The sequence below is a fragment of the Vicia villosa genome, linkage group LG2 (assembly GCF_029867415.1).
Source record: "Vicia villosa cultivar HV-30 ecotype Madison, WI linkage group LG2, Vvil1.0, whole genome shotgun sequence".
NCBI lineage: Eukaryota > Viridiplantae > Streptophyta > Magnoliopsida > Fabales > Fabaceae > Vicia > Vicia villosa.
In genome coordinates this window covers 228,959,566-228,976,015 of record NC_081181.1, presented here as the reverse complement: position 1 = coordinate 228,976,015, position 16,450 = coordinate 228,959,566, and the positions used below count along the sequence as shown (strand labels likewise).

The window sequence follows — 16,450 nt, the reverse complement described above, 5'->3', positions numbered from 1 at the left end:
ACATGCTAAATTACAATCTCACTACAACAGTAAATAATTTGTTCAAATATTCTCTAAACTCCTTTTTAATGCAAAAGACTCTCATTCTTTATATATATATATAAAAGTTTAAATTTTAAAATTTAACATTATTTTTAATATTCATACTTTGGTTTATAATATTTTCAAATAATTTGTTTATCTGGTTTTTTTTACTAGTATTCATTAAATTATTTCCTGAAAATTATTATTTTACACTTTTTAATGTAAAACAATGTCAAGTTCTCACTGAATTGGAAAACCAAATAACGAAGGGGTAAAAGGAGAATTAGGGTTTTGATTTGGGAGGGAAAAATCACATTTCTAAAATCCTCAACTTCAGAGTTCCAGAACCTTCACCTCAACTCGCCACCACCACCACAACCAGGTTCTTCTCTCACTCTCTCTAGATTGCATCGTTTGAGTATCACCGAAACTCGTTCTGTAAGAGTTCAAAACCGAAACTCGTTCTGAGACAATCCTTACGAATCGGAATCGGTTTAATTATTATTTGTCATTCATTTATATATTTGCGCGAATGATTTCTATATCACTGTTGAATATTGATATCGATGCTTGTATATATGTATATCACAGCTCGACCTAGCTCACAGACATCTTCAATTTTTGGCTAGGGTCATTTTCTCTGCAATTTTTTATTTATTTTTTATAAATTTTCATATCTCAATTTTCTCTCTGTTTCTGCTGCTGGCGCAAAACTGACTAACTTGCGGATAGATCTTAATTTTCGGATTGCCTGATAGGAATTTTAACTTTTGTTGTTGTTGGAATTAGTTGAGCAATTTGCTGATTGCGTTGTTTATCTGGCAAATAGCCACTTTGGCGCGTGAATGTGTTGAAATTGCAAACACAATTCTATTGCCTCAATTGTTAGTAATTTTATGGACGAAATTGACTAAGGAAAAACATATTCGAGGATTCAATTGACTACCTAAAAACAGTTTTGAGGACCGAAATGACTAATAAACAAAACCCTTGTTGCTGTGTTTGCAATTTTGATACGTTCATGTACCATTGTGATAGTGAGTTACACTTCCAGTGGCCAAAATGGTGGTTTGTCCGTGATTTATATATGTTACCAAACTCTCATGGTGGGAAAAAGTTCATATGTTAGCTATGCTTATTCAGTGAATTTGGTTTTAATGTGTTTGTTTATTGGTTTGGTTTGCAGATATTAACTCTACTTCCTGAAATATATAATATAATAACATGAGCACCACAGTGCAAAGAACTCCAAGGTCCGGCAGGCAATCATTGTTTTACCAGGATTTAGCCTCCCCTATTTCCGGTCGCCGGGGAAAGTTTTCTAGTCCGGGCCAGTCAGGCGCATCTTCATCTCTATGGCGTGAAAACTTTGGTAATTCAGACCTTCCTCCGCCTCCTGTTTTTACCTTGGAAGACAGATTGGACCTTTCTCCTGAATCAGGGATACTGGATTACCAAGTATCTCCCGAGACTAAGTCGGAGAACAAAACTCCTGTGCAGAATTTAAATAGAGAGTTTTCGACTCCAGCTAAAGGCAAATCTGAGGCCAGCACATCTTATGCTTTAAGAGGGGTGCAGCAAAACCAACAGGGCTCGCCAGGTTTGAATTGGTGGTCACCTGCAACTGCAAAGAGTGGTGGTGATCAAGACGAGAAAGGAAGGAGTTCTCCAGTTGAGGGGGTGGTTCAGCCTGGTGCTTTGATTACTCTTCCTCCACCGCTAGAAGTAGCAAGGCCTGAGGTTCAGAGAAATTCCTTGCCTGCAGGGAATCTCAATGAGGAAGAATGGGTAACAGTATATGGGTAATGTCTAAACTCTGCTTTAATCTGGTTTATTGCTGAGAAATGATAGTTATGCATCCCACTTTAGAACTATTTATAAGCATTTGTCCTAGAAATATGGTACATTTTACTGCAGTAACAGAAAAGCATATAGTGTGATTAAAATGCCATAAAATTCATCTTCCTAACCCCTAAGTAAATGGGATCAGATCCATGTTTCCTACAGCACACTGAAAAAGACTAATAAATTGCGAGGAAGAGAGAACAAGTGTGCAGCTATGTCTGAGTAAGAATAATATGTCATACAAAACTGCACATGTTGGTAGAAAAAAACTGTCTAGTGAGGGAATCTAGACCCTTTCGTTTTGATTTAATTCTTACCACTATCACCATTGCAACAAAATACTTGATTTGAGTAGAGACTCTGTGCTTATTGTTGATGTTTTGAGAATTGTCACTGATAAATTAAGAATTGAGTGAGAATCAGTGAGTTAATGGAAAAGTTAGGAGGGAAGGTCACAGCTTCCAGACCATAATGTGGACAGTATGGTGCCTAAAAGGAGATTTTCTGTAGTAGTTCCCATGTGGCAGGGAAGAGTAAGGAAATTTTGAGTTTTGTTTCATAGAATGATCAAGAGGATAGACAAAATAAAGAGTAATCAGGGCCTTTTGGCAAGGAGGAAGTTAACACCTATATTTCTGTTTCTGTATGGTTTAGAAAAAAAAACTTGTTTTATTAGATTATATTATATATACCGGTGTACATGCTTCTAAAAATGCTCTTGCTATGCAGATTTTCTCCATATGATACTAATTTGGTTTTAAGGGAGTTTGAAAAATGTGGTGAAATTTTGAAACATGTTTCTGGTCCTAGAGAGGCTAACTGGATGCACATTTTGTATCAGGTTTGCAGTCTTCCTTTCGCTTGAACACTATAATTAAACTTTTCTTTATAAAACAATGGCATGTATGTTGTATGCCAATCCAAGACCATCCATACAGCTATTTAGACATTGTTGTCATAGTCTTTTTTATCAACATCCCCACCCCAATGCTTTTTCTTTTTAAAATATATTTCTCTCCCGATTTTTTTTAATATTTTGAACGTGATTTTTTTCTTTCATGCCTATGTATCACTAAATACACTACTCTGGTGATGCAGAATCGATCTGGTGCACAAAAAGCTCTTAACAAGAATGGAATACAAATTAACGGAGTCCTAATTATTGGTGTGAAACCCTTAGATCCCATGCAACGACAAGCTTTAAATGAAAGATTGAACAATCAAGGATTTACGCCCTTACCTCTACCCTCTGCTAGAAACTCAGAAGCAAGCACATCAAATGCTCTTTCTCGGCCATATTATCTGAAGAACGGCAACACAACTACAAGGCAGACCGGAGGTACCCTTGCTTCCCCAACAAAATCATTGGCGTCCAAGATCATGGACTTGATGTTTGGAGTCTAGATCAGCCGTTCTGGTCAATCAAACTTTATCATCCTGTTTTGTTATAAGCAATATTTTACTCGGTTATTCACACCCTCTAAAGAGGTTCGGCGTGTTATGCCTTTTGGATTTGAGTTGGAATATTTACTCATTTAATTGGATTTTATGGCATCTTAGCATTGCAATCTTATGAATGGCTACTTAGTCGCCAAACGTTTTGAGAAATGGGTTCATAGTTTATTGATACAGGTTGATCATTGTTTAAGTCTGATCATTGTGCAGGCACTTCAGATTTTGGACAGAATTGAATGTAATGTTGATTTGTTTGATTGTTTATCTTACTTTCATTTTTGTTTTTGACATATGCACTTGAGATATCTACACTAGATAAAGGAAAGTTATTATATTATAAGGTATGATTTTGTGGAAATAATAATTAATATATTATTTAAAAACTGTTTTATGGTATATTGGAAAATATTTAATTCAGGTTTGAGGTAATGTGTGAAAATCAATTGAAAGAATTATATTCGCAGCTTAAAAATAAAAATAAAAATCCTACAAGTAGTTCTTTTTATCATTATTTTTTTAAAAGTATTTTTTCCATCGATCATATGAAAAAGGTGTTAGCTTTTGCAAAAATAAAAAATGAAATAGATATTACCTTAATTAAACATTATTTTATTCTCACCAAATATACTCTTAGTTCTTAAAATAATACAGTATATTATTAAGTCGCATTTTTTTTTTTAAATTTTAAAAAAAGTGTCTAAAAATAATAATGAAAGGTGTCTCCTTCCTCGTCTTACACCAGTATGGTTTTTTCTATTGGGCTTTTGTGCCTTTATTTACAAAAAATAAAATAATAAAATGATGAATAATAAGATAATTATATTTATATTTTTAAGTTATTTAAAATGAATAAAATAAAATATTTTTTATTTTATTTTATTCATTTTGTTTTCTCTTTCTTTATTTGGATAGTATAAGTTGTAATAGAATGAAATTAATTTATTTTTGGTTATGATTTTTTTTTCTCGTGTGTTCTGTAAACTATCACTCTCTCTGGTTCTTATTATAAGAGAAAATTCTCTTTTTAGATTCATGGAATGATCAATGTATTTGACCTATATATGAACCAAATACATTACTTATTGGATGAATCTGAAAAGTAAACTCTCTCTTATAATAATAGCTAGAGGGATTATTTCTGTTTTGTTAACTTCATTTTTGTATGTGCAGTTTTTTCAGATTATAGTTCCAACAATTTTTTCAAATTAAATTAGTGGCGCTATAATATGAAATACAATCGTAAAATTCAATTGTCCAAATCATTTATGATGTACTGGTCGTCATCAAGAGCACTCTCTAAAACACAAGGAAAGACAAAAACTTCACACGACTTTCCAACTTCACCGTCGTAAAAACAACATGATGAATTGAAATATACTAACAGACATAAGGAATGCCTTTAAAATTCTGTTACGGCATATAAGTAAAAGGAGAATGGCTCCTCACCATATCAGATCACAACTTGACAACCACTGCGATTACACGCCAGATTTGAAATAACACAGGGAGAAACGATGGATTCAATGGATTCAAGAATCTGAGATACCGATACACGCTTTAGGATTAAGGACCCACATGGATATGTCGTCTGATATCGCATTTGATTTAATCTTCATCCACCTCTATGCCAACATTTTTGTCTCCTCCTCCTCCAGGTTTTCTATTTACATTTCTTTGTTTTCGAATGCTTTATTGTTCCTAAATTTTCAAATGTTTGAAATGCAGGCGAACCAAATCACCGCCATTTTCAACGATACCAGATTCTTTGTCCCAAACAGATTTTCGAATTGCTCAGAATGCTGCCACCCTTCATTATGTAAAGTAGTACTCACTCCAAGCCAATTATACATGGACCTCACCACACCTAAAAAAAAGACACTCACAAAAAATTTAGAGACCGATTCCTCTCCCCCACACCCACTTACACACCCTTTCTTGTTAAAAGTGTAATCCCTTGCGTCGAAGCATGAATTAGATAGAGTTAGTATTAGCTGTATTCGACAGAGAATCAAATCCATCAAGTAGTTTTCGAAATGCATGCAGTAGTTGAAATGTGTAGCCGTCGAAGGAGCTAGCCGCGACAAAATTAAACTTAGCATTTTTGTATGTTTTAGCTAAGTTAGTTAGTTAGTTAAAGTTTGCAAGCAAACTCAACTATAAATAGGGAGATACCATATCATTGTAATGTGTGAAGAAAAGTTGAATAAAATTTCAGTTTGAAGACAGAGAGAAACTCAGGAGAATCTTCTTCTTCCCTTTTTCTCTCAAACCCTAATTTCTCTTTTCTTCCTCAATTCAATTTTTTTCTTCTCAAAATTTTTGTGCAGCGTGAATCAAAATTTCTGGTTGGTTCACTCGAGTGAAGAGTGAAGAATAAGAGGCGCAATCAATCAGAAAGATTGATTCTTGTTCATCTAGATTGCTTCAAATTATCCTTAAGAATGTGTTTGGATGAAGCATTTTAATGAGGTAAGGTAATATTTTGAGGAAATTTAAAATGATTTGCACAAAATTTCTTCTTTGGATACAAAAATGAAGAATTGTTAAAATGATGGAAATTTATGGAGTATTTTATCTAAGTTAAATTTAATCATTTTGAAATGACACCAAAAACCAAAGAATTTGAAATTCCTCTCATACTCCATAGAATGTGTTTGTTACTATTATTTCTTCAAATTTTGTAAATTGGTTCTCATATTTTCCATAATTACAAAATTGACCCCAAATTTTTTAAAAAAATTGCAAATTGGTCCTTAATAATTTTTGAAATTTACAATTTGGTCCTTCAAATTTTTAAAAATTGCAAATTGGTCCCTACTTTTTAATTTTTTAATTTGGTCTAAAAAATTTAAATTTCATAAAAAATACCTCAAAAATTTAACAATGAATTATTTTAATACTCCATCCAAACAAATAATTTAAAAATGATTGGACTTCAATTGAATCATTTGAATTGCTTTGAATTTTAAATTCCTTTAAAATTTTCAATTACCTCATCCAAACACACTATAAGAGTGTGTTTGGATGAAGCATTTTAATGAGGTAATGCAATGTTTAGAGGAAATTTAAAATGATTTTCACAAAATTTATTGTTTGAATACAAAAATGGAGAATTGTTAAAATGATACAAATTTATAGAGTATTTTATCTAAGTTAAATTTAATCATTTTGAAATGACAAAAAAAAATTAAAAAATTTGAAATTTCTCTCATACTCCATAGAATCTAACTAATATTTCTTCAAATTTGCAAAAGGAATTATTTCTTTGAGGACTTTTATTTAGTGTATGTTTGGATTGGCTTCTACAAGTCCCAAAAGCACTTCTAGTCCACCTCAACTTGAAAATTGTTTTTTTTTCTTGTTTGGATAGTTTTTCAAAATCAATTCTCCTCCCCCAAAAGCAATTCTAGTAGAAGCTACAATTCCTAGCTTTTGAGTTTGGTAGAATCAATTCTACATTTATTATATATTATTTATTAGAACTCTTTTAAATTTTCCTACTTTACCCTCTTAAATTTTCATCAATTACTTCTTTTCTTTTTTATTTGTACTAGAATTTATTACCATTTTGGTAATTATACAATTCAAAATCAATTTTGTTAAAACTATCCAAACAACATTAATCGATAACAATCACTTCTATATCATTGTATCCAAACATAAATCAATTCTTCTAAACTCAATTCTTTTAAAATCAATTCTACCAAACTCAATTCTCTCAGAATCAATTCTCACCACCGCCAATCCAAACATACCTTTAATTGAATGCTAATGAGATTGTTTCTCCTTTAGTTGACTCTTTGTAATTATTTTTTTTTTTTTGGACTTATGAGATTGTTTCTTCTTTAGTTGACTCTTTGTAATTGTTTTTTTTTTTTTTACTTAGGTCCTCCCTCATATAAAAAAAATTAAAAAAATTATATATTTAATTTTTTTCATTTAAGATAGTTTTAAAGATAAATTAAAAAAACAAAATTATAAATTATTTAAACTAACAAACGAAATAGAAAAAAAGAAACTAGTTATCCACAGAAATTGAACTTTGTTCAACTCTGAACTAGTTTTGTTCTTCATCTTCATCTTCCTCAAATTCTCTCTAATCTTCATCTTCATCGTTATCAATGGTTTTTCTCACTCATAACATGACTCTGTAATATTAACTTATCTTTTTTCGTCACAACACTCCACATTTCATTTCCATGTCTTCACATTGCCTCATTCATTTCCCTCCTTCATATTCACAATCATCACAATTCCTAAACCCCAAATTCAGAAGATTTCCCAAACCCTACAAATTACGTTCAATCTCTTCACGAATTCAAACTCCTGAATCCGAAAATGACGAAAAGAACAAAACCGCTAACAACAACAATCTCAATTTCCTCAACCTCACCGTAACTCTCACTGTTATCTCCGCTTCACTTCCTCAATCTCCCGCTTCCGCCGCTGCCGCCGTTGCGGTAAAGGGAAAGGGAAAGAAACGTTCCGCTTTAACTGCGGAGGAGCTCAAATCATGGATTGAAGGGATTCCCGTTGTTTCAGAACGTATTCCTTATACAGAAATACCTGAATTGATGAACTCCGGTAGCCTAAAGCATATAGTGAAGCCTTCTGCAGCGGAATTGAGGGAACAAACTGTGGCGGTTTTTGTTGTTTTGGAGGATTCTAGAGTTTTGAGAACGGTTTTGCCATCAATTGAAAGTGATGGCAAGTTTTGGGGTTTATGGGAGGATTTGAAGGTTGATTCTAAATGTGTGAATGCGTATACGCCGCCGGTTAAGACTCCGGAGATGCCTCTTCCTGTGTTGTCTAGGATTTGGATGGCTCTTCCTTTTCATAAGCCGTTGGTTTCGTTTGTGAATAGGTTTAGGCCGAAGAGGAAGTCGAAGAAGGAGTTGGAGTTGAGGGAAGCTAGGATGGAGTTGCAGAGGCAGAGGAAAGAGGAGGTGACGAGGAAGGAGATGGAGATGGAGATGATAGAGAGGAATTTGAGGAGTGAGAAGAGGGAGAAGGAGAGAGAAAAGAGACAGAAAAGGAAGATAGATTATAGGCAAAGGATGGTTGAAGTTAAGAATAGTTCGTTTATAAGTGCTAATCTTTGGTATCGAATGGCAAAGAATAAGTCTGTGATTAATTTACTTGGGGTGGTTTTTTTCTTGATTTTTTATAGGACTGTGGTGTATAGTTATAAGAAACAGAAGAAAGATTATGAGGACAGGGTTAAGATTCAGAAAGCGGATGCGGAGGAGAGGAAGAAGATGAGGGCATTAGAAGCTGAATCGGGGTGGACTGAAGCTGGTGCTGATGATGATGGTGAGTCAGGGGAAGTAGAGGAGAATCCTTATTTGAAAATGACAAAGCAGTTTATGAAATCGGGGGCACGAGTTCGAAGAGCGCAGAATAGAAGGCTTCCTCAGTATCTTGAGAGAGGTGTGGATGTGAAGTTTACTGATGTTGCTGGTCTTGGTAAAATACGGCTTGAACTTGAGGAGATTGTCAAGTTCTTCACTCATGGAGAGATGTACCGAAGGAGAGGAGTGAAAATCCCAGGTCTCGTTTACCTTAACTCTTTGTTAACCATTTAACAGAATAATTGGAACTGCTTTAGCATCAGGGAAAACTTATTTTTATGAAACTTTATCGGACAGTTTTAGTTTACTATCGCTAGCATTTTGACAATGTTGTGCTCGCAGAAATATTTAATCTCTTTTTTGTAGTTACAAAGTTTTTCATTTATGTATAATTGGAAATAAGAACAAAACACTCTATATTGAGAGAGTGCTTTGAACTTGACTAAATGTAGATTAAATTGGTCACTTAATCAGGTGGGATACTTCTTTGTGGCCCTCCCGGAGTGGGAAAAACATTGCTGGCAAAAGCTGTGGCTGGTGAGGCAGGGGTTAATTTCTTCTCTATTTCTGCTTCACAGTTTGTAGAAATATACGTTGGTGTTGGGGCTTCTCGTGTTCGATCACTTTACCAAGAAGCCAGGGAAAATGTGGGTATATTTTTAGCTTTTCCATTTTACTCAGGTTTTTTCTTATTTCTTTCAAATCAAATTAAACGAGTTTGGTTCTTGCAACCTATTTCCACTACTTTATTTTTTCAAATAGCATAGACACCTTTCACATTCTGTTATTCCTCATTTTATTTGCTTCAAACTGATCGGTGGCCTATTTATTTTCTATTTTTTATCTTACAACATTTTCTTATCATCACTTGGGATTTTCCTACTTCTCTTGCTCTAGCTTCGGCGTTTACATCTAATGGAAAAACATTTATATTTTACTTTCAGGCTCCTTCTGTTGTCTTCATTGATGAGCTGGATGCTGTTGGAAGGAAGCGTGGCTTGATTAAAGGCTCAGGTGGACAGGAACGTGATGCTACTCTTAATCAGGTTAGTCACAGCAGTACTGAACTTTCCAATTGCTTTCTTCTATAAGTAAAATTTTGTGTATAATATATTTTGGTTGATATTTCTTGTTGGCTGATTGCTCCAGCTCCTGGTGTGCTTAGATGGATTTGAAGGAAGAGGAGAGGTGATCACTATTGCATCCACTAATCGTCCAGACATTCTGGATCCAGCACTTGTAAGACCTGGTCGGTTTGATCGGAAAATATTTATCCCAAAACCCGGTTTTATTGGGCGCATTGAAATTCTAAAGGTAGTATTCTATCGTTTTTTACTTAAATGTTAGCTTTAATATTCAGTTTTGTTTTGTAACCCGGAAGCTGTTACGAGATGTGGATTTGTGGCAAATGGCTCCAAATGTAGTATGTATATTCATTTTTCCTTGATAACTCTGATAGGTCCACGCTCGTAAAAAGCCAATAGCTGAAGATGTAGACTATGAAATTGTTGCTAGTATGACTGATGGAATGGTTGGTGCAGAGCTAGCCAACATAGTTGAGGTTGCTGCTATCAATATGATGCGAGACTCGAGGACTGAGGTAATAAATCCTTGATGTACATTAACTGTCTTTGCCAGATAGTTATTGTTCATTATATTTTCTTATAGGCAAAAGATAATTGCTCTGATATATCTTGTATGGCATCCCACAACCAATCCTTTCTTGCATGAATTATTCATTTTACTTTGCATGGGGAAGGCTGCATGCGTATATGGGAAAAGGGAAAGAGGTCAAAGGAGGGAGTAACAAGAAAAGGCCTTACTAGTTTCCGTAACATGGTAGCTGGCAGTTCTTCATTTCTTCTTTTTCCTGTTGCAGATTACCACCGATGACTTATTACAAGCTGCTCAAATGGAAGAAAGAGGAATGCTAGATAGAAAAGAGAGAAGCAAAGAGAAATGGGAACAAGTAGCTATTAATGAATCTGCAATGGCTGTTGCGGCTATGAACTTGCCTTATTTTGACGATATTGAATATGTATGGACACTACATGCTTTTGAAATAAATTGTTATTGGGTTTATTAATTTTCTCTTTATTTTCCCTATTAATATTCATCATCTGACCGCTAATGACAAGGAACTAAAGCATTTAAGCTTTTTATTGCTTTTTCGTAGATCACAATTGCTCCTAGAGCTGGCAGGGAATTGGGTTATGTTCGAATGATGATGGAATCCATCAAATTTAACGATGCATTGCTCACGTATGGATTCTTTAATTAAACTTTGACACCTTTATTGTTTAAATAAATATTAGCTGTTGGTGAATGCCCTCTAAATGAAGTGTTTGTCTGTTTATTTCTAGCATTAGTCGATGATAATGTTTTCCAAGGCTCTATGTCGCCTTCACATTCACTTGACTTTAATTATTACTGCTTGATCATATTGCATTACAAATTATGTTTAGTTCCTCCCATATTATTTTCTTGTAACTTGTAACTACTACTATCATGCAGTCGACAATCACTCATTGATCATATTACTGTTCAACTAGCACCGCGTGCAGCTGATGAAATATGGTTTGGGAAAGATCAGGTAAGAGATTCTTTCTACTAGCTAACTATAAATTCCCGACTCTAGCTTTATTTTTAATTGCAGAAAATACACGTAATGCAGTGAACTAAACTCAATTTAATTTAACATTGTACGTGTTTTAAGGTATTTGTTAAGTAGCCTTCATGACCGATATGAATACGATCTTTCTAGGGATATTTTCTATTTTTAGGTCTGGGATTCAATTACATGTCTGAAAAGTCTGTTTAATGATGGACTTGCCAGAGCGATGGTTTTTTCTAAGTTGTTCATTGAATTTTCTTTTACGATTTTATAGCATTTTTTTTCTGTGATAAATTAAAATTTTTTATTTCAATATCATTGTGCACACTTGTTACTAGTGCCATATACTTATTTCTGTATTGTCGTTGTCATATCTTTGATAATAAATATAGTTTATGGTTATGTTGAAATCTTTTTTAAACTTTATTTGCAATATTTCAGTTTAGTACGATATGGGCAGAAACTGCAGACAATGCTAGGTGTGCAGCAAGAATGTATTTGCTTGGCGGGCTTTCCGATAAATATCATGGAGTATCCAATTTCTGGGTTACAGACCGAATTAATGTACGTGCTCTGTCTCAAGTTTTGTTCCCTCAACTTGTTTCTTGTTTAAACACCAGAAAATCATGGTTAACCTCGTCCAAATTCGTGGTTAATGAAGTTACGTTAGTGGTTGATGAGTTTCAACATCTGCTATATCAATTAATCATCTACTAAACGCAATCTAACTACCTATTTAAACTGCGTTGACCACTTAAAACTATCACGGAAGTTATCTAAATTTGACAGTACAAAAATCAATTTTCACATACCAATACTTATATATGGCAATGATAATAATACTAATATGTGGGCAACTTTTCATTGCATGGTATTGTCAGGAAATTGATTTGGAAGCAATGAGGATTCTAAATATGTGCTATGAACGTGCAAAAGAGGTATGTATATTATATAATTCATTGAAGGATTAAAGAACTTGATGATGAATCTTTAATTGAATTCACAGTCTCACAACATTGTATCACATGAATGATTATTATTGAGTTAAAAGTGACCACTTTGTTATGCATATCAGATCCTACAGCAAAATAAAACTCTCATGGATGTTATGGTGAACGAACTTGTTGAGAAGAAAAACTTAACCAAAGACGACATTGTTCATCTTGTACAGTCACATGGCCATACAAAACCAGTGTCTGTTAGTATACTTGACATAAGGGAAGCCAAACTTAGAGAATTGCAAGAAATGAGTAGTAAAGGAAGGGAAACATACAAATCATAGTTTTGGAAATTTTTCTATTTGATGTATCTTGTTGTTGTATTATATTCTTTCTTTACTTACCTTACAAAACCTTTTAATGGAGTATGGAGAATTTTGTTAGGTCTTCAGCATTTGCCAACTAGGGAAGGGTGGAAGATAATACCAGATATTCTTATTAATCATTGTCAAAATATATCTATTAAATTTAGGGAAATGCTAACTTGTGTCGGGGCACATATTAAAAAATTCACATATAAAAAGTTTGTATTGAAAAAAACAATAAAAAATTAATTTTATATTTTTATTAAAATTAATGCACAATTTTCAAGACAACATTTTTTTCATATAGTTTGTAACTTATGTCCTTAGAACACAAGTTAATATTATCTTTAAATTAAATATAATTTTTTTCCATAAGTGTTATCATCTTTATTAGATCATTTATTAGTTGTCCTGTTAAATTTTTTTCCCTACTAAATTATCAAGTTTAATCTCATTAAAAAGTGATATTTTTTTCATCCCTAAATACTTTTCCCGTGAATTTTACTTCAGATTATATAATGCCCTAATTCTCTAATGCCAATGATCATCTACTTAATCTAAATGCAAGGTTGTCATGATGGCAACCTTGAAACCCTAATGCTTATGTGGCATGGTTTTAGCAACTTTGAACACAACTCTAACCTATGTGGCATGATTTTAAAATTTTTCAATTTTTATATCCCATTTTTTTTTAATAATATTATTAAAACCATTGTTCTAACCACTAATTTATCTCTACATTAAAAATAAATAATAATAATAATAATAATAATAATAATAATAATAATAATAAACAACTAGCACTATTAATAATAATAATAATATAAATAATATATAATAATTTGATGCAATGTATAACATGGGGATACCAAACAACAAAACTATTGAAAATTCGATTAAATTTGATAATATATAAATAATAATAAAATAATATAAATAATATATAATAATAATATAATATTTAGCTAATAATAATAAATAATAAATAATAATAATAATCATATAATATCCATCTACAACTATTATAAATAATAATAATATAATATTTAATTACCACTATTAAAAAATATATAAATAAAAACTATTATGGAAAATAATTAATCATAATAATTATAATCATAATAACTATAAAAACAAAAACAATAATATTATATTGAGCCACGGCTATAATTTTTTTAAAATATAATAAATCCAAAATAATAATAATAATAATAATAATAATAATAATAATAATAATAATAATGTAATATTCATTCACCACAATTAATAATAATATAAATAATATATAATATTATAGTATTCAGTTATAATAATAAAATATAATAATAATAATGATAATTATTATTATTATTATTATAATAATAATATTAATAATAAGATAATATCCAACTACCACTGTTATGAATAATAATAATTATTATTATATAATATTCAATTACATCTATTAAAAATCTCAAAATAATAATTGTTTTTAAAAAAATTAATTATAATAATCATAATGAAAATAAATAATAATAATATAATATTGAGCCAACACTATGAAAAATAAAAAAATGATAATATTAGGATTTAAATTATACAGAACCATTGAAATAAAAAAAAAATCGATGCAAGATATAACATAGGGATGCCAAACAGCAAATTTATTGAAAATCATTAAATTTGATAACCTCTCAAAATTTTAAAGTCAGTTGTTGTATAACAATCAATTAAAATTAATTATCAATAATTAATAGTATTCAATCAAATCACTTTTCTTTTAATGTCAAAATTTCTATGTTACAAAATAAATAACGCATTCAATAAAAACGTTATTAAGTTTTATACGTAATAATTAGTTATTAGTTTTCGGTTACTAAATCACAATATCTTTTATTTATCTCTATTTATATAGCTCAGTTAAATCATAATATTGTTCTCAATTTAAAAAAAAAAAAGAAATTCATAGTAAACTGCAACAAGTCTCTCCATCAAGGACATGAAGAAAAAAAACCATCTTCAGTCTTCACTGTTGTCACAAAAAACACAAGTCTCTCCATCAAATAATATGTATCTTCATTATTTAAGAAATTATGAGAGTTATTTATATTATTATTTTTATTTGATTTCATATTGTTTCTTTCTATTTTCTATGATTTTAATTTTAATTTCAATTTATAGGATTGATCTATTTTTTTTTTATAATTTGCTATTTCAATCTGATGTGGATGTACACATACAATTTTAAATTTTTGTTTAAGATTCGTATGTTTTGCAGATTTGTAAAATGAAACGAAGATAGTTGTTATGACAAGAACAATTGGCAATGAAATATGAGTTTAAACAACTAAAATCAAGAGTATCATACAAAATAAATGTCATATACATTAAAGAGAGTAAATTGGTAAATATTTCTCTCTCTTTAGGGTTGATCTATTGTTTATACTTTGCTAATTCAATCCTATGTTAACGTTCACGTACAACTTTAAATTTTTGTTAAAGATTCATGTGTTTTGTAGATTTTTAAAATGAAATGAAGATAATTGTTGTAACAAGAACAACAATCTAAAATGAAATACCGGTGTAACAACTCGAATTAAGAGTGTCACAGGCAAAGAAATCGCATAAAAATTGAAGGAAGTAAATTGGAAAATATTTTTCTCTACCTAAAATGTCTTTTTTTCTTCGGTCAACAAGTTATTATAATTGCAAGAAAAATCATGATTATCTCTTGATTTAGCAAAAAAATTTATCATTTAATTTTTCTCTTCATATTTTAAGAAAAAATTTCTATAATTAACACTGTCTAAAATAAATAAAATTATTAATTTATATTTTATTTGAATAATAATACATTAAATTTTTAAAGAATTAAAATCTTTAATTTTAATTTCACAAAAGCTTAAGTTTCAAATAAAAAACATTTTATGATTAATAACCGCGCAACGCGCGGGTCACAATCTAGTTCTCTTAATAATAGATTAGTTTCTTGATGAGACAATTATAAAACCCTAATCAAATCCCTAAACTAATTAGAGAATATGAGTGCATAAGTGTCAAAGTGCAAGACCATCATATACGATCCTTTGGCTTGGAAAGTCCTCATTTTTCATTTTGTTTTCTCTTTCATCTTCTCTTTCATCTAATATGAAAATTTGAAGAAGTGGAGAGAAGGTAAGAGAGAGAGAGAGAGAAAGAGGGGTTAAAAGGAGAAGAGGAAAAGTTGTGATCATTCATCGTCTTTTTCACGTGCTGCTTGCAATCTTTTGATTTCTTGAAGAGCAAGACTCAAGGTTGAAGCTTGATCATTAATTCAACTCCTTCATCGACCTCAAAATCAGAATTCTTAATCTTGGGTAGAACCACCATTAGGAACTAAGCATGAAGGGAGGGTTAGATAGTTTGTTTATGTGTTGAATGCTTGCTATCTCTTTTGGAGTGTTTACTTGAGCATGCTTATTGACCATGAAAACTCCGCATGTTCTATTGTGGAATTGTCTCAATTTATGTGTTAAAGCATGTTTAACATGCTTAGAATTGTGACTTAGATGTTAGAAGAATAACATGGAAAAATCCTACTTGATTAGTATGAAGGATCTCACATCATAAAAGAACTCAAAAAAACTTCGGCATAATTGAGGTAAGGGGGGAGATTGTTTTATATTTGGTATTTTGGCAATAGGATAGGGGGACTTCCCTTAACTCCTAATAAGTTTTTGGTGATCAATGACTATAATGTTTTAGATATAACTTCCATGGTTGCGAGAATTTTGTGCATTGCTTGTGGTATCTTGTTATGTCATGATTTAGTCCTATTAATTCATGTGAAATTGTTATGTTGATATTGTATTGAAGTGGTGAATTGATGCCAAATTTGGA

General features: G+C 31.5%; 2 protein-coding genes across 2 annotated transcripts; both read left to right on the top strand.

The window, feature by feature from the left end:
* Positions 1 to 252: 252 nt before the first annotated feature.
* LOC131654158 (nuclear pore complex protein NUP35) lies at positions 253 to 3,613 on the top strand. Its single transcript, XM_058924583.1, has 4 exons — positions 253 to 406; positions 1,211 to 1,826; positions 2,599 to 2,710; positions 2,968 to 3,613. The coding sequence occupies exons 2-4, from the start codon at positions 1,249 to 1,251 to the stop codon at positions 3,271 to 3,273; spliced, it is 996 nt and encodes a 331-aa protein (XP_058780566.1). The 5' UTR covers positions 253 to 406; positions 1,211 to 1,248; the 3' UTR covers positions 3,274 to 3,613.
* A 3,722-nt stretch (positions 3,614 to 7,335) lies between these two features.
* LOC131654157 (probable inactive ATP-dependent zinc metalloprotease FTSHI 2, chloroplastic) lies at positions 7,336 to 12,670 on the top strand. The gene is made up of 11 exons (XM_058924582.1): positions 7,336 to 8,874; positions 9,150 to 9,322; positions 9,620 to 9,721; positions 9,825 to 9,989; positions 10,135 to 10,275; positions 10,555 to 10,713; positions 10,852 to 10,937; positions 11,190 to 11,268; positions 11,731 to 11,853; positions 12,171 to 12,227; positions 12,365 to 12,670. The coding sequence occupies exons 1-11, from the start codon at positions 7,524 to 7,526 to the stop codon at positions 12,569 to 12,571; spliced, it is 2,643 nt and encodes an 880-aa protein (XP_058780565.1). The 5' UTR covers positions 7,336 to 7,523; the 3' UTR covers positions 12,572 to 12,670.
* The last annotated feature ends 3,780 nt before the right edge of the window (positions 12,671 to 16,450 follow it).